The sequence below is a fragment of the Diadema setosum genome, chromosome 5 (genome assembly GCF_964275005.1).
Source record: "Diadema setosum chromosome 5, eeDiaSeto1, whole genome shotgun sequence".
Taxonomy (NCBI): domain Eukaryota; kingdom Metazoa; phylum Echinodermata; class Echinoidea; order Diadematoida; family Diadematidae; genus Diadema; species Diadema setosum.
Window position 1 is genome coordinate 39,603,934 of NC_092689.1, and position 20,167 is coordinate 39,624,100.

General features: G+C 39.6%; 1 protein-coding gene across 1 annotated transcript in view; it reads right to left on the minus strand.

Annotated features, from left to right (window-relative positions):
• Positions 1 to 19,877, minus strand: part of LOC140228273 (cysteine-rich protein 1-like) — a 34,350-nt gene extending 14,473 nt beyond the window's left edge. Inside the window, exon 1 of the mRNA XM_072308499.1 lies at positions 19,652 to 19,877. Within this exon, the coding sequence (XP_072164600.1) occupies positions 19,652 to 19,691 (40 nt within the window). The 5' untranslated portion in view covers positions 19,692 to 19,877. The remainder of the gene's footprint in view (positions 1 to 19,651) is intronic.
• Positions 19,878 to 20,167: the final 290 nt, after the last annotated feature.

The following is a 20,167-nucleotide window of genomic DNA, read 5'->3' on the forward strand; positions in this document are numbered from 1 at the left end:
TGTCCTGTGCACATGTCACATTTATTTGGCAAACATCCACAGAAAACAGATCAATGCTTAACAATTAATTTGAAGCATGTAATCTGGCAATCTAACACCCCATTAACATCCTTCCTTCACACCTTCATACCTCTCCAAGTTCAGTAAACCCTCAACATCTGACACCGATATTACCACTTAGTAAATCTTTGTAAATAGGTCATAACATTCTATGAGTCTTGTTGAAATGTAGATAAACTTCTCTTTCTCTCTAAATGTCACGGAGTTGGAGCAAAGGGCGAGAACACCCTTCAACTTCTTGTAATTGGAAGACAGGTATTTCTGGAGAAGGCACCACATTGATCTCACCCCAAATAGATTGTCCACCATGAGGGCACATGATGGCTAAGGCAGTTCATTTGCCACTGATGGACTGTTATTCTTGTCATATAAACAGGATAATCATGACTTAAGAAGTACAACATTTAAGAAATGGTTTAAAAACTCAAGACTATGAAAATCATGAAATCTTCTCTACTTGTCTTTTAGATGATATGGAGAAAACACTTAAAATTTAGTTTTGTATGGGTCCTGCCTGGTATCATCTACAGGTATGTGGTTGACATCCTAGGAAACAGGACCAAGTCTTTGTGATCAATGTCTAAAACACTCTTGTTGCCTTTAGTCCCTGCTCCAACATTCATAAAGACTTCTGGTTTGTAGTGTCTATAATTATACTTTGATATCCAACTAAAAACCAGCAAATATATACAATCGTATCAGGACAACTCCCCCGGAGGACTAGTCCCCCGGGGACCACTCCCACCTGACAGCTCCCCCGGAGGACTACTCCCCCGGAGGACGTCTCCCCCGGGGGACAACTCCCCCGGGGGACAACTCCCCCGGGGGACAACTCCCCCGGGGGACAACTCCCCCGGGGGACAACTCCCCCGAGGGACCACTCCCCCGGAGGACCACTCCCCCGGAGGACCACTCCCCCGGGGGGCAACTCCCCCGAGGGACCACTCCCCTGGAGGACCACTCCCCCGGAGGACCACTCCCCCGGGGGGCAGCTCCCCCGGGGGACAACTCCCCCGGGGGACAACTCCCCCGGAGGACAACTCCCCCGGAGGACCACTCCCCCGGAGGACCACTCCCGCGGGGGGCAACTCCCCCGGGGGACAACTCCCCCGGGGGACAACTCCCCCGGAGGACAACTCCCACCTGACAACTGCCCCGGGGACGTCTCCGGGGGGACAATCCTATAACTGAACAGAGATGTTTCTTATTCGTGTCCTAGAAATTAAAATTCAATTCATCTGTGTAAAAACAGTATTCTTTTTATACAGAATTTAAATTAAAGTTAACGTTACCTAAGACACGTCCATCTTTATAACAAAGTTTTGGAAATCTCAGCACAAAGTTTTTACTTTTGTACACGCTACATGTAATGTCAAAAAAAAAGTAGAAACGCAGGTCCATTTTATCACTGAAAGTTGGTCAAGAGATAAACACATTGACGGAAACACGCTTTTGAGGGGAGAGTTCATTCCTTAGCATGTACCTGTTATTCTTCATTATTCTATAATATTTTAAGAAGTCCATTCTTTGATGATTTTCCTTTTCTTTTTGCAATTCATGATTATGATAAGGAATATGTTAAATGAAGGAAAGATATCATTCAGAGGGGTGAAGGCTCAAAGTTTTCAGTTTCTTCAGTTTGTCTACCTCTACAAAGGAATATGTTGTTAGAAATACCCTTTTAATGGGGTTATGATTTTCATCTTAGATTCTTATGATAGTTACTATCCTATATGTCACTGTCAGTAATACTTTACTGTGCAATTTTCGTTTGTTATGTTGACTGTGAATTTATCTGAACATCATTACAATTCTTAATGTCGGAGAAATAATTGACAGAAAAAAATATGAATATTCTGTGCCTGAAAAGACTTGAACGTGTAAAAAGGTAATATCTTCCAACAGCCCTGGGAAAGCACACCCGCATGACCAACAGAAATCTCTCAACCACTGAAAGATGGGATGATTCGAGTTTCAATTAATTGAAAATTGAGTTTTGTTTCACACAGTTTTATTTGATAACATTTGAACATGGAAAACAAAAACAAACAAAAAAATGTCTAGCGTAAGAGTAATTGAAGTTAGTATGCAAACAACACTTTTGCACGTAATGGTATACCGGAGATTGTGGTATCAGATAATGGTACACAGTTTACAAGTGACCAGTTCAAAGAGTTTGCTTGTCAGTACCAATTCAAGCATGTCACGTCTTCATCACTTTCTACATAGCAATGGGAAAGTTGAAAAGACAGTACAAATCGCAATGTCTAATGAAAAAGGCAATGAGAGATGGAACAGATCCAGGTTTGGCATTTCTTGACTATCGGAACACACCGATCGATGGGCTAGATGCTAGTCCTGCACAATATTGTTGATGCAGAGGACAAGGACCACCCTGCCAACAGCTAGTCAGCTGCTGAAACCAAAAGTAATAAAGAATGTGCAAACAAAGCTGACCAAGAAACAAAAGTGCAGTAAAATTACTTTGATCGAAGCGAAAAGCGTTGTTGTTTCAAAGACAAAGTTTCCAAGAAGTTGCATAGTGGAATGTAAAGGAAAAATGCTCCTGTCAAAACAGAATTGACATCAGAAGAGGTACAGCGGAAAACAATCCTTAATGCAACAAAGCTAGATAACTCAACATAATATCGTATCACAAGATCAGGTCAAAAATATGGACCACTGTTACGACCAAAATCACTCTGAGAATGATCGCACAAAAGAAACAAACAACTAATGTTCAGGCGGTTTATTAACAGTGATATTGTGGGTACAGACTCGTAATCGGCTTTCACATCAGTACAATAATGATCAATAGAAACAATTACAAATCGGTAATAGAATCACTTACATATTATGTTATCAAGTAGTCCTTTGAAAATGTTCAGATACGATGTTCGATGCACCGATGAATGATCCTTGACGCACCGATGAATGATTCCTCCGATGTAACTCCAAAGGCACAGGTTGCATTAATCCACAGTATAAATCCGGGGTAAAATCCACGATAGATGTCCACAGCAAAACGTGTAGGATCCAAACGTTATGACGACCACGTCCAGTTGCGGCGTTGAATGATGATTCACTTTTTATTGTCCAGCAAGGAATCCGGCCCGTCACAGCTTTGCCGTAATAATGTCCGTTGACACTAAAATATGGAGTCTCTCTCCAATGTAGGCAAATTAATTCTCTGCAGGCAAAATGTCTCCCAGGCCTTATCTCCACAAACACAGTTTGTATAGCAGGTCAGCAGGTAATACAGGACTGACTATAACAAGTCGCTTCAGAGCCAGAAGTGACGTAACTCTCAAAGCAGAGGTGTTGGGTACTCTGCCTACCTCAGAATTTCTCCTGCTTATATACTATCCATTCACCCCTTTCTAGTACATTCTGTAACTTTCTCCAACCTGGGGCCACATACCTGAACATACTAGCAAGTCCAAATTCCAGGAATCCTGGAAGACTCACTGCCTAACTATGTGCATAACATCATTGCCAAAATTAACTACCAATCACATTGGGCTACAAGGGCAGTGCCTCACTCAGCCAGCACTTCCTAGAATTTTCTGGAATGGGTTAAATCATTCTAGATTGAGTGAGCTATAATGTATTTCCTGTCACATGCATACCTTTTGGTACATGTACTGTAGCTACATTTTATACCATGTAGAAAATTCTCCACTGATCTGGTCAGCCTGTATGTACTATATCTATATCATATAGAATGTTCTCCATTAATCTGGTCACCCTGTGTACATACACATTAAACAACCATGCATACAGCCTTGATACATGTACATAACTACTTGTGTGTACATTTGTGACACCATCCCCCATGGGAAAAAGAAAGCCTTGCCGTAGCAAGGGTTTCTTTTACCTTCACAATTTCTCATTGTTATTTACAACGAATGTGAAGTACAATCCAAGTCAAGCAACAATAATCATATGCTATCACATGCCTTTTGAATAGCTGCATTAATTCCATGTTCTCTTTTCATGGATACCATTTACAATGATATTGCTTGGATTCTCAAAGCTTATACAATCATGTCAATTGTTTTGCATACATTAATGGATATGCTAAACACATATACCATAAGTGATATGCGGTAAAAGCTTTTCACCTTTGATACTCTACTGTGCTATCCACTACCTATGTCACACCAACTGACTTTCTGTCATAGCATTCTTTCAGCATATTGACATGACACATTCTCTGATCTTTGCATCTATCTGGTGTGCTGATCACATAGTTCACATCATTGAGTTTCTTTTTGACACAGTATGGGCCACTGAACTTGGCTTTCAGTGGTTCACCTTGTATGGGCAGCAGTACAAGAACTTTGTCACCTGGTTTGAAGGTTCGGGCTTTGGCATTTTTGTCTGCCTTTCTCTTCATTGAGTCTTGTGACACTTTCAAGTGTTCCCTAGCTACCTCACAAGCCTTTGAAAGCCTTTCACGAAACTTTGACACACAGTCAAGTAGGTGGACCTCATCATCCTCAGTCATGAATTTCTCTTTGATGAGCTTCAGTGGGCCCCTAACTTCATGACCGTACACCAACTCAAATGGGCTGAAACCCGTCGACTCATTTGGGGAGTCCCTCGTTGCGAACAGCAGGAAAGGGATGCCCTTATCCCAATCCTCGGGATACTCCTCACAAAATGCCCTAATCATTGTCTTTAGGGTCTGGTGGTAGCGCTCCAACGCACCTTGGGATTGGGGATGATAAGCTGACGACTTCAGCTGCTTCACACCCAAACGATACATCACCTCTTGAAATATGCCTGACATGAAATTTGACCCTTGGTCAGACTGCACTTCCTTGGGCAACCCATACCTAGTGAAAAACTGCACTAGCGCATCTACCACAGTCTTGGCAGTGATATTTCTCAATGGGATAGCCTCTGGAAACCGTGTAGACATATCCATGATTGTCAAGAGGTACTTATGACCCAACCTAGTCCTAGGCAAAGGTCCAACACAGTCAACTAGAACCCGACTGAATGGTTCTTCAAACGCAGGTATCGGAATCAATGGCGCCGGCTTCACTGAATGCTGTGGCTTACCAGCCACCTGACATGTGTGACAAGTCTTACAGAACTCAGCCACATCCACATTCAACCCTGGCCAATAGAAATGCCTCATGATCCGATCCTTTGTCTTTCTGACGCCTAAATGGCCGCCAACAGGTAACTCGTGAGCAATCCTCAAGATCTCACCGTGGTAACAGGGAGGGACAACAACTTGACGGACCACCGTCCAATCCTCATCAGCTGGCCTATGGGGAGGTCTCCACTTCCTCATCAAAATGCCATCTTTGACATAATAGCACTCAGGGACCTTTTCAGCCTCAGCCTCAGAACACGCCGTCTGAGACAAGCCTTTCAACTCAGAGTCTGCCTGCTGTGCTTCAACCAAGGAAGACTTGCTAAACAGCCCATCACTGTTAGCCTCGGAGCCTAATACAGCAACCCCATCATTCAAATCCTTGAAAAAGGTTTCTGCCAACCAAACACCGGAATTCTCCTCCACATCAACAGAATCCGCATCATCTTGAACAGCTCTACGAGCCTGAGACCTAGTCACAACACAATCTGGGAAAATCCCAGGAAACTCCTCCTGCAACTGCTCAGTTTCAGCAACCACCACTGGTTTATCTGAAACAACTGGAGACGCAACCACCTTGTCCCCAGCCAAGTCATTCCCCAACAGGAAGTCAATGCCTACCATGGGCAACTCAGGAACAACTCCAACAGTGACAGGACCAGAAACTAGGTCACACTTCAAATCCACTCTATACAGTGGTACTGACATATAACTGCCATCAACAGTCTGAATCAAGACTTTTGCATTAACTGCACTATCTGGTGGAAAAGTCATACCACCATCCACCATCAACGACTGAGAGGCCCCCGTATCCCGCAGGATGACTACTGGTTTACCTGCCTCACCAGAAGTACATGGGGTCACCTCACCATCAAACAAAAAGCTACGATAGCTCTCATCCACCTGCTTAGTTCTATCTCTGAATTTGGGAGATCGACTTTCAATGGCCTGTGTTTCACTGAACGGGACACTATTTTCGGGTAGGACACTTTTTGACATGACAAATCCCACCTCCTTCGTTGCACCATTTTGCAACTTCCAACATTGCGACTTTATGTGCCCTTTCTTGTGACAATGAAAACATCTGATGACATTTGCACTTGTACTGGACCCTTTGTCAGATTTAGGCTGTGGTGCAGACAACATTCCTGAACCAGCATTCTGTTGGTTGCTCGACTGATTTTTGTCTCTCTTATTTCCCGAGAAATTTCCGAAAGGTGGTCTGTTTTCATGTCTGTGAGTCAACTCATACTCATCAGCCATGAAGGCTGCTTTATGCAAACTTGTCACTTTGTGATCTTCCAGGTGCAACCTCACACTGAAAGCAACACTCTTTTTGAATTCTTCCAAGAGAACAACCTCACGTAGGTTATCAAAATCCTGATCCACTTTCAGGGATCTATACCACCTATCGAACATCATTTCTTTTTCACGAGCAAACTCAACATGTGTCTGGCCTGGTTTGCGGTACGAATTTCTGAACTTGTGTCTGTACGCCTCTGGCACCAACTCATAAGCATTCAACACTGTCTTCTTGACTGTAGCATAGTCACGTGATTGCTCTTTTGAGAGAGATGAGTACACATCGGCAGCTTTGCCGACAAACACACTTTGAAGGAGCATGGGCCAAAATTCCTGTGGCCAGTTCAAACTGTCAGCCACCTTCTCAAATGACACAAAATATGCATCAACTCTATTTTCTTCAAACTTTGGAACCAATCGAATGTTCTTGGCCAAATCAAACTCAGAGGGAGCCCTTTCACGATTTCCAACAGTCTGTGCATGAGTCAATTCCATCTCACGCAATTTTATTTGGTGCTCCATTTCAAGTTTCTGCATTTCCATTTCCATTTCTTTAGCTCTTTGCTCTCTTTCTATTTCTCTAGCCCTTTCCCTTTCCTTCATTTCCATTTCTAATCTCATCTTCTCTTTCTCCAGTTCTAATTCCCTTGTTCTTTCTCTCTCCTTGATTTCCAATTTAGCAAGCTCAAGCCGTGTTTGATATGACATTTGAGCTTGATCTGAAGTGTCAATTTCTTCTTTGAGCTCCATGTGACCAGCTACCAAGTCAAGAATCTCTGCCTTTCTTACACCTTGTGGAACATCAACATTTAAATGCTGTGCAATAGCAGTCAAATCACATTTGCGTAACCTTTGCAAATCTTTGAGGGACAAATCTGTCCTCTGAACAAATGCCTGAACATCCATTGTACTGATTGACATTGTCACATGTATTACACACAATATACAATTGAACAATCAACTCACTGGTATTTTGTCTGTACCAATATTCTAGGTTCCGGAACGTTCCAAATTCTAAGTTTTGGCTTTAAATTCACTTCCCGGACAAGCCCCCAATTTTGTTACGACCAAAATCACTCTGAGAATGATCGCACAAAAGAAACAAACAACTAATGTTCAGGCGGTTTATTAACAGTGATATTGTGGGTACAGACTCGTAATCGGCTTTCACATCAGTACAATAATGATCAATAGAAACAATTACAAATCGGTAATAGAATCACTTACATATTATGTTATCAAGTAGTCCTTTGAAAATGTTCAGATACGATGTTCGATGCACCGATGAATGATCCTTGACGCACCGATGAATGATTCCTCCGATGTAACTCCAAAGGCACAGGTTGCATTAATCCACAGTATAAATCCGGGGTAAAATCCACGATAGATGTCCACAGCAAAACGTGTAGGATCCAAACGTTATGACGACCACGTCCAGTTGCGGCGTTGAATGATGATTCACTTTTTATTGTCCAGCAAGGAATCCGGCCCGTCACAGCTTTGCCGTAATAATGTCCGTTGACACTAAAATATGGAGTCTCTCTCCAATGTAGGCAAATTAATTCTCTGCAGGCAAAATGTCTCCCAGGCCTTATCTCCACAAACACAGTTTGTATAGCAGGTCAGCAGGTAATACAGGACTGACTATAACAAGTCGCTTCAGAGCCAGAAGTGACGTAACTCTCAGAGCAGAGGTGTTGGGTACTCTGCCTACCTCAGAATTTCTCCTGCTTATATACTATCCATTCACCCCTTTCTAGTACATTCTGTAACTTTCTCCAACCTGGGGCCACATACCTGAACATACTAGCAAGTCCAAATTCCAGGAATCCTGGAAGACTCACTGCCTAACTATGTGCATAACATCATTGCCAAAATTAACTACCAATCACATTGGGCTACAAGGGCAGTGCCTCACTCAGCCAGCACTTCCTAGAATTTTCTGGAATGGGTTAAATCATTCTAGATTGAGTGAGCTATAATGTATTTCCTGTCACATGCATACCTTTTGGTACATGTACTGTAGCTACATTTTATACCATGTAGAAAATTCTCCACTGATCTGGTCAGCCTGTATGTACTATATCTATATCATATAGAATGTTCTCCATTAATCTGGTCACCCTGTGTACATACACATTAAACAACCATGCATACAGCCTTGATACATGTACATAACTACTTGTGTGTACATTTGTGACACCACTGTAAAAACTTATCTGTTTTATAGGATAGATACCGGAATTTGACGGGAAATGAAATGACAATGATCACGGGATTGTGATAATGTTTAGATGTTGAACTATTCATCTGGAGAGTAGAGTTGGTTACATTTTGAGTGCAATAAAAGTGTTTCATCTAACTTATCAAAAGTAACAGCTTTGTCGATTATCATAAGAGAAACAATGATTAACGTTTCTTCAAAGACAAAAATAACACATTTCTAAAAGTGAACAAAAGTACAGTTTACAAAACAATCACAAGTATTCCTCCAAGTGTGAAGAGCGAGATTGAACTTACGTCGTTATAAGAGTGCGTTGTAATGTGTCATACAAAGCCGTGATATCTCAATATTGAAGTGAAGTGTTACTCACTTTACAAGTATCAGTAATGTTTGTGTTTATAAGATGTGTTGCTATGATTACACATGTAGTAAAGTTGAATGTAAGATATAAGATATGGCAAGTTAAACACGCCCATACAAGACGTATCTCCATTATTACTCAAATAGGACAAGTATATTGTGTGAACAACGTATCAATTGCCATGATAATCCTAAAAAGACAATGGCTTATTAATTAAGTTTCAGTGGTAGTTGATAAATGAAAAAATCTGTGTGAAAAAGAGAAACGTAACTTTTCTAAAAAAAAAGGGAGATGCCAAATGTTTGAAATTAATACAGTTTGAACGCAGAGACTAGTGCCTAGCTATGCAGCACCAACCAATCCCCACAGAGATGATGCAGTTGCTATGCTCTATAGTTACCCCTCTCGAGAAACCCCGGAGGTAGATGTACTACCTCAGCAAACTTCCTTACTTGCACCCAAGACCTAGAAGAATAAAAACATATCAACCTATCACCTGCGTGTTAACAAAATGTGCACATATACTTTTTGACCAGTGTCCGTTTCTTCCCTTGGGCATCCGATGCAATCGATATCGCTAAAGCATCTGCATTGTTCAAACTCGTCATGATTGTAATACAACAAATTACTGCCAAGATCGTGTGCTTATTCTGACTGATTAAAGAAACAACTAAGGAACTCTCTAAATAACAGGCTAAATATTACAGTCGTCATCCCTTGATATCTCTTAGAGATGGGCTAAAGAGGATGACATTTTCAGAACATGCTCATCACACCTTAGTTTGATGACTTTGTGCCTACTGACACCATTTTTGAAAAAGAAAAAAAAAGAACGAAAAATGCGAAATCCAGGGTGCCCCAGCCGAAAAGCTGGTCGCCGTTTCGGCTTTAAAAAGACATTTCTGGTTATAACTCGGCTATTTTTTGGTCAATTGTGATGGTTTGGTGTCTAACCCCATGTTTTGGGGGTCAAGGAAATGGATTATAATGATAATTTTAGTGTAAAACCTAATCTTCCACATGATACTAACCTTTTACCCATATTTAGGCATAAAATTTCCTTGCCTTTTACCCCTACCCCAACTGCCATTTTTTGCATTTTTTCTGTATTTTTTCAAGTAGTATTGACTACCATACTCTTAATAACAAGTTCTAGCTATCAATCTGGTGTTTTCTACCAACAATAGTACAGCAAGGGTTATGTTATACGTGTGTCATGCAGATACCGGTATGTGGCTGGTGCATTCAGGATGCATGGTAACTGTACAACCAGTGCTAATACCGTTTCTGCATTATAGTGCCTAATGCCGGTTGGAAGATATTACCTTTTTACACGTTCAAGTCTTTTCAGGAACAGAATATTCATATTTTTTTCTGTCAATTATTTCTCCGACATTAAGAATTGTAATGATGTTCAGATAAATTCACAGTCAACATAACAAACGAAAATTGCACAATGAAATTACTGACAGTGACATACAGGATCCTGGAATCTAAGATAAAAATCATAACCCCATTAAAAGGGTATTTCTAACAACATATTCCTTTGTAGAGGGAGACAAACTGAAGAAACTAAAAAAACTTGAGCCTTCACCCCTCTGAATGATTTCTTTCTTTCATTTTACATATTCCTTATCATAATCATGAATTGCAAAAAGAAAAAGAAAATCATCAAAGAATGGACTTCTTAAAATATTATAAAATAATGAAGAATAACAGGTACATGCTAAGGAATGAACTCTCCCCTCAAAAGCGTGTATCCGTCAATGTGTTTATCTCTTGACCAATTTTCAGTGACAAAATGGACCTGCGTTTCTACTTTTTTTCGACATTACATGTAGCGTGTACAATGGTAAAAACTTTGTGCTGAGATTTCAAAAACTTTGTTATAAAGATGGACATGTCTTAGGTAACGCCAACTTTAATTTAGATTTTATTTAAAAAGAATACTGTTTTTACACAGATGAATTTAATTCTAATTTCTATATAGGACACACACACACACACACACACACACACACACACAAATCTCTGTTCAGTATGGGATTGTCCCCCAGGAGACGTCCCCGGGGCAGTTGTCCTCCGGGGGAGTTGTCCTCCGGGGGAGTTGTCCTCCGGGGGAGTTGTCCTCCGGGGCAGTTGTCCCCCTGGGGAGTCGTCCTCCGGGGGAGTCGTCCTCCGGGGGAGACATCCTCCGGGGGAGTAGTCCTCCGGGGGAGACGTCCTCCGGGGGAGTTGTCAGGTGGGAGTAGTCCCCGGGGGAGTTGTCCTCCGGGGGACAAGTCCTAGACCCATATACAATATATGTGTACACACTTAGTAAGTATACTGAGTATGGAATGCTGACTTAGGAATTGTGTGGTTAATTTACATAGCACACATTGTGCCTTCTCTGTTGTCACAAACCCTTCTCTGTATAGCATTCCACAATCAATTTTCTAAAGGGAATCATCTCTTATGGAGAGGATGATACACTCTTTTTTTTTGGGGGGGGGGGTGGGGGGCATTGTGTGCCCACTCTTCCTTCCGAATAAACTGGAAAGAATGCACATTTGGGTGTGACTTCGCACGACCACAAGTGTTTGACGTCAATCAGCAAACAATTGCAGCGTGCTGACGTCCAGGATATCTCTCTTCATTTAATAAAATTATGTGATATCAATGGCACTAGTACAAAGGCATGGCATTAATGGAATATGACTCATGATATTGACCAGTAACCCTGTTTATTTCCCAAATAGATTGGGAAATTCACTGTTACCTTGGTGATTGTGGAATGCATGCCATTGACATGAGAGGAAATATGAAGAACTGGTGACAACCTGTACATCAAGGTGTACAATATTGTGGCACTCTGGATATTTGGTCTCACGGTTCAGGTGTAGAGCTATAAATATTACAAGCTGTGGTTGTCCTAATACTTGCATGGACCTGTTCCTAAAGTGAACAGAAAAGTACCTCTCAAAACTCACTTCAAAGGCTTATAATTAATGTTGTACTACTATAATTCATGTCTATATGTCAGTCTGTCTGTATAATATACAAATCTATATTCATGCGTGCTCCAGTGGTATGTGTATATTTTTATATGCCAGTACATTTGCATCTCATCAATGCATTTCATTAGCATAATTCATATGATCATGTCACAGCTAGGTGGACATTACATTTATTATCTTACATTTGAATTATACAATATATTTCCTTTCATTTGCATAATTCATAAGTCTTCTTTGGTGCTTTTCCTGTACAACTAAAGTGACATATGGATTTATCCTTATTATATTCCAGATTGTTATCATCAGAGTACGTACAGCGTTATAATTCTACTTTCTAATATACATCAATTAATTAGCCTCGGGACAAATCACAGCAAGTCAGCCCTCTCTGATCTCTGCTACAGGTGTGATTCTCATGAACACTCCGACACAGTAACAAGGACTTTCCAATGGTGAAATCCTTCATTTACATGTGCTGAAAAGACCCATCTACCTCTCTCCACCAAAAGCATGTTAGATGATAATGTATAGACAAGCACCCACTACTAGAAGTATTTCCAAATTCTGCTTCATGTGTGTTAACCGTGAAGGTTGCCGATCATGTCTGATACCATCTCTGTCTTCTTATCTCATCATTGACCATGGCAACCATCAGCCATCTACAGGGCAGAGCATCAGATAAAGTCTCCTAATTACGCTGGATGTCAAACTGTAAATTTCAACCGTACAAACACACTACGCATTTGCTCTGCTCCAGAGTAAACACAACTGAATGGTTTCCACAGCATTGAAGAAACCCAGTCTCTCAGTTCAAGTGTTTTTAATCACATCTTCCATTCTTGTATTCACATTTCCTTCTTTTTTCAGTATTTTCTCCTCCACATCAACACCATAGCAACAATTTGTCATGTTGCTTATGTAATGAACTTTGAATAATGTAGTGCCATAGTAGTATAAAACCAACTCACATTATTCTATCCTGTTTAATGTGCTATTGCCCAATTTTCAACACTAGCATGCTTAAGTACCGGTAATTATCATATATGTGGAACCATACACACATGTGCAAACCACGGTAATATCTACAGACAAATAAAATTCTTGTGCCTGACTCCAATCTCCAGAGTCTGTCGACAAAAATGGAAAAGAGTCCAGCCAGTTAGTCATGTGATACCTTCCCTCTCCCCAGACTCCTATGTCTGTTTACACCTTGGTCAATTGGGTGGCCTAGATACTGGCTAGCTGGCTGAAAAGACACCAACAAATTCACCCCATCATCAGAATTGGCAGCCATTTGCCACAGTCATGTCTAGGATAGAAATGAAGCCATGATTCATTCTTTGATGCCTCCCCTCCCCTCTCTGTTCCCTCTCCATCCCAAATTAGAATGAGAAAGACAGACCCAAGCAGACTTGATAAAATAGTGTCAGTACCACAGTCCACACATTGATATTTCTTTGGACTGAAAAGTATTTCCAATTAACTCTTGTTTACACACTAAAGAAAATCTGAATATAGATTGATCTACCCATACAGCATCCCTGATTACCATATCACAAAATTTTCTACCCTTGTAATAGTGACCATGCAACATGAGACTCCATGTCTATCAAATTTCCTTTTAAATCATTGCGTGGTGCTCTGTGGTGATGATGTTTGTACTGAACTGATCTTGCCTTTATATCGCATCCTCTTTGCCACAAAATTTCCAGTTTGAAAAATCTGAGCTGTATGATCTTCTGTGATACTAGAAAACCTGAATTGTAGAAATATGAAGCCATAATAAAACTTAGCTGAAAATAAATCTTGAACTTTGGTTTTTAGGGGGGTTTTCTTAGGTGAAATTTTTAACAAGTAAACATTTGTGAGCAGCTAAATTTCTCAGGCTCAGTGTTTCCCACAAACAGGCAATATTAATTTTTCTATGGTTCTTTACTAGTAATCTGAAATTATGGTTTTGGAGGGGAAAGTCCTGTGGTGCGGGATTTCCCTGCAATGCACATGGGATATCTGTGGACTGAGTTGACTGGTACTGGGTGGTTGCATTAGTTTTTTTTTTTTTATTTAGCTAGTGCTATTCTGTGGGCTTTATCTCCTTTTAGAATGTAAGGTCTCCAGACATACACTTGTATTTGTGGTCTACTTATACGTACAAGCATCTAAACCTCTTAGCCCAACATATCATTTCTTTCCTCATCTAATTTGTGAGATCAATCTTTGGACTGTGTAAAAATGATAACAAAAAATGATAAAGATAATACGAAACTTTAGAAGAAAACTTTTCAGTGTCAGCCTGTACAACCTTCGTGATTTCAATAGCAACTGACCTTCAGAGAATATATAAGGCTTAAATGGAGCAGCTTATTATAGCACTTAACAAAAGTAGGCTGTCTTGATCTAGTTTTGGTGCTGCCAAAATATTTCCAGACATTAAATGAATGTCTCAATTCCTATTTAGGTGGTTGATTGCCTTCATCCACTCTAAATGTGCATTCACAGGCAAACATTACACATAATTACGCAAGTTTGTCCTGAACAGACAATAAACTCAAATGGGATTCAGAGAGGACTAGGTATAAAAAGTCTTTTTTTCTCCTGTTTCAAATGCAAATGTTCATGACACTTCTCTACATTGACAATGTTGCAAATAAAGAAACATCCTTGTCATAACCTAACCAACATATCTCTAATGGCTAGTGAAAAAGAAACTTTGCATTTTCTTTTTCCAGTAGAGTAATTTTGGTAAAACACTATACAGCCCAAACACCTGATACTTGGCAAGTGTTGATATGTTTATCTAGCAACAAATTCACTCCCTTATCAAATATCATTGGCATAACAGCAAATATGAGTTATCAATCTCAGCACTATTTTATATTCTTCTGAGGTGCACGCACCTTGTTTGAATAAACTACAAAAAAGTAATCCATAAAATCAAGAACTTGTGCATCCATCTGTGAAGATCTTAACAAGCTGATGGGGATGGTTTTGTTCTGACTGGCTGCAGTACATATTTACACAATCAGTTTTGTCAAGAGGGTTATAGCCATGCCACTGCAAACAGACAGGCTCTTCAAAACACAGCCTCAAGAACGTTGAGGAATTTGATTTGAATCTACAACAATAGCATCACACTTCAGTGTGTGTACCTGGTGAGCAAACATAACCTCTTCTCATTTTGGGGGAGAGAATAATGCTATTTTATAAGTTGGATAATGCTGACAAGTAATTCTGGCAGGTAGGAATACGCATTTGATTTGGTAGGGTCACCTAATCATAAATAATGCAGCAAGAAGATGCAGTGTACTTATTGTCCACGAGGTAAAGGCAAACAAATTAATAAAGGTTAGAAAAATCTGAACGAAACTAGAAATACTAAATCATATTTATGTCATCAAACCATAACTACACTTTCACTTTGGTGCAAGATTCCTCATCCATTCTTGACCTACTTCTTATGAGATACACCCCTCCCCTCGAACCTATCTTCTCTTCTTCTTCTTTCAGTGCATTTTCGTCTTCTGTCTTCTTTTATGTGGAAAGTGCAAAATAGAAAAGGTCTTCTGATCTCACAAACATATTATGCGATGATGTTTGGAACCAGAAACCCACCACTCACAGTGATGCAGACACATCTTGGGCGAAGAGAGAGTGTTAAAGAAGACATGACAACATTTCCACAAACTATTATACGCAATCACTCTTTCAAAGAGATCTCCTTACAAGTTTGCACCGAGCAAAAATACTTTAATTCTCTTCACAGGATGGAACTTGCACCTGTTTGAGGTTTTGTTTGTTTCATGTGAGTTTAGAAGGTGAAGCTGTCAGAGAGAAAAGACACAGTACACTATTCCTATTTATGGCAGGTATTTGCAAGAGGGAGTGAAGATAATAATCAAAGACACTTCAGCATGGGTGGGTACCTGTATCAGTGCCAGCACACGACATGAAAACACAATATAGATAAACAGATAGATGGAAAAATATTTAGAGAACTCAAGAGGTGGAGATAGATCAAGGGTACAAAATTACTCTTGGTCCTGTATGAAACAATGCCTGCTTATTTCTATTGGTAATGGGATCACTGATCCCCAAGTATATGATTATGTAGACAAAAGAGGACACACAATAAATTTCAAGAGTGCATTTTTTAACAAAAGATTGGAATCCTATCCCTTACTCTTTGTTTCCATGTCTTTCAAACCAATTAACAACATCTATTGTACAAAGGTATATACACAGAGATCGAAAGCAGCAATGAACAGACAAGTCTATCATTCTCTGTCACATGGGTGAAATAATAATGTATAGATCTTTCCTTAAAGGAGAGTGAAACCCAAATAGGTACGGTGCATATATACATTGTGTGAATTTACAAATGTTAGTAGAACACATCAAAGAAGTTTGAGAAATATTAGACAATCCATTCAAAAGTTATGAATACATGTTCTGGTTTAAAGTTTCTATATTGCCATTACTGAATAAGGCAGCGACAGAAATGTGTGATGCCACAATTGATTGCTATAAACAAAACAAAGAGAATCCAACATTTATTTTCACTTTTCTAGCATGAAAGAGTACTTCCCTTACGTCTTTCAGAAGACACAGGCAATAATAATGCCTTCAATGTATGTCAGTAACAAGTGGAAGAAATGCTTATTTTTTATTTCTTGAAAATGATTTTTTAAAAGAATTCTCTTTATATTTTCTTTATAAAGTTGTCCAACTTTGACATTGAATAGTTGTAGTCTTCTTATCCAGAGAAGGCTGCACCAAAACTTTGAAAATTCATAACTTTTGAACAGATTGTAAGATTTTTTGCTCACACTTCATTGAAGTGTTCTACTACTATTACTACATTCACTCAATGCATATATTTGTGTTTCATCCTCCTTCAACTATTGAAGTGTGTGGGAGTGTGTAATGAGTGGGACAATGCATGCCTTCATTATGAATTACACAATCTACATTATTATGTACTCTCACTGTATCTGACATTATTTCGTAAATGACACTTTCAAGTATGACAATTTCCAGAATGGATGAATTTGTGAGTGAGAACCACATTATGGAATGAGAAAGAAGAATCACCACATTTATAACTAGTGAGAGAAAAAAATACAGATATTCCACCTTTGAGATGATACACACTGCCAAATGCACTTATGTTAAACAAGGAAATATCTTCCCGGAGTTGCCAATTTGGCAAATATCCGTTTAAGTGGCAAAACTTGTGAAAATTAAACCACCGCTTGTAGATATACCACATGTTCAGTATTCTGTATACCCGGTATGTACAACTTCAAGATTCTATTCATCTATTCTCTAGCTATATGTAAAAACTTTAAAATGGCATATTTATTTGCTAATATTTCTTATTCAATATCTTATTTCTATGAAACTTCCAGATATTATTGTGACTGTCTGATTTCACTTGGTGAATTTCAATCAACTGCAACGTGATGAGAAACTGTCCTGAAAGACCGAAATATTTGTTCCTAGCCAAGCCCTTCCTTAGAGACCACTGCGTGGGTGTGTAGATTCTGGTTTTGGGTGTGCCTAAACACTCAGGATCATAGAGGTCATGTTGACTCAAGGCTCATAACACTAGACCCAAAACCAGAGCAAAATTTGTGCTACTACAGTTCTAGTTCCCACTTGAAACTTGATAATGATGAATTTGCTTGGATAACTCAAACAGAGGCAGAGTTTTTTCATAATGACCACAAGCTTTGGTCATAGCCTAGTCATGGTCATAGTGTTGGTTTGCCTGTATGGATTAGTCAAAAATTTAATGTTATTTTCAGATTTGATAATCAGTTGATTTATCTCATATATAACAAGAACTGATTAAACTGCATACTAACAGGAAATTCACTCTTGTATCAATGAATTTCAGTTTGCATTCCTCACTATCACAACAAACAACTTTCTCCTTGATTGTTTAAAGGTGCATGGTCCCCGTCCGGATAACCGGACGCCTGTCCGGTTATCAGGAGGTCGTAGGTTCGAATCCTGCTCGAGTATGTACGCCCATGATTTTTTATCATGGCTACTACTAAAACACTGATCAATTCAGTGCTTATTTACGTCGATATAGGGCAATTTGTCAATCAGTTGCAATGAAAACTTATCTTGACTCATAAATTAAGGAGTTACCAGCTTTGCTTTTCCTGATGGTGGTTTAGTCATAGGAATGTTTATGGCACAAACAAAACACGCGGAAGGGTACAACACATTTGACATTATGCCCTTGCACAGGTAGGCCCTATAGGATACAAGGAAAGATATGACTTTCTGCTTATCTTTGATGATTATGATGAATACATAAGAGATGACTGATATGGAAATAAAAGGTCATCTTTGAACACAAAGGTTATTTTAGAATAATTTGATCTTAATGCTTATAAAATATTCATATATTTGTATCTAGGCCTATGTCTAAATATTTGGAAAACTATTCAAAATGCCATATTACATACTATTTCATCTGCGTATGCAAGATGTGATCAAAAGTCCGACATATTTTACATGCACCTTACAGAACACTGAATTCAGCCTTGACTACAATCATACAATTTATTATACTTTTATATATGACTGAAAACCTTGCTCGTAATAAAAAAAAAAAGATTATTTTTCTATATCCTCAATAATGCCTATCACCTCATGCAGAGACCTTGCCGATGGCACATTATGCATACATGTGTTCACTTCCCAGTTTTTAGGTTTTATGTGTGTGTGGGCCTGGGGGGGGGGGGGGGGCGTGGTAGTATCATCAGGGCTAGTCCACATACTTCTATATTGCCAACAGAATAACTTTTTACAGATCCTCCAAAATGAAGAATCGAAATGATATGCCAATACTACAGTTTTAAACTTGTGCCATGAAAATAAGATACATGTACTTCAATCACTTGAATTCAGAATCACATCTCACTAGGCCAACATTATATTTCACTCTTCCAGCCTTTTTTTTTTTTCTTTCTGTCACCAACTAATAAAGCAGTGATATTGTCAGATTACTTAGATGTGGTGGCTGAACCATCATAGAAAAAATACATTGCACAGGTAACCGACCAGCGGTATTTATTATGATCCTTAATATATTTCATGCTCTTTCTTTGCCTTGTCACACAAGGCGTAACAATCATGCTTCATGTCATCCACGCTCCTACCTATTGTATTAGTGTCATCCACGCTCGCTCGCGCTCAAAGCATCAAGCGAGGTGAACATATGTGAGGAAATACCAACAGTTCGTACAGCATGTGCCTAATGCGATTATATAGGGCAGTGCTGAGGTGTTCACGATCAGCTAAACACAATCTAAACAGGGTAGCCTACTGCCGACAGCCGGCGAAATACGATCGAGTTTATGTACCACTGTACGGTATAGCCGATTGCAGTGCTAGTGCGTCAGTCGGTGCGTCCTTTTCCCTTTACAGGTCACATACAGAGTTGTGCCCGACACTCATATCATCCTACTAGCCCCATATGTATGATGTATGCGCCCAATGCCCGTAGAACACGTATGATATACAGATGTATATCAAAATACTACTGGTCATATCAACGCTTCAATATATATACTTACCGAAATATACTGGCTTGCTGCATTTGGGGCAGTTCGGCATGGTGAATATTAATTGGTCGTTTTTTCTAGATCTTTGAAAAAATCAACCGACACTCGCACTCCCGGTTCCGTACCGCTAGCAGACAACAACTTGCCTAATTATGAACAGGTTGCAGTAGAAGATTGTGTGGCTTTTGTACACGAGGTGTAGTCGATATTATCCAAAACCGCGCAATCAGTGACGCTGGTTTAAACCAACAGACCTCTATCCAGTAAAGAAACTACACGGTTACTGCTTTAAACTGTGACAATGCAGAATTCACCACACCAGTTTCTAAGTCATTTGATTTGATACACACTGAATACTAAAAATTCTCATATACTGAATCAAAAACGAGTAAGTTAACGAGTTTTTATACTCAAGGTAAGAAATATCTACAATACACATAACAAATGCAAGACTATTCACCTGATTTTAGAGTGCCGTGTGCAATCTTTCCGTGTGCAATGTTTCCTGGGCGAGTGGGTGTGACCAAG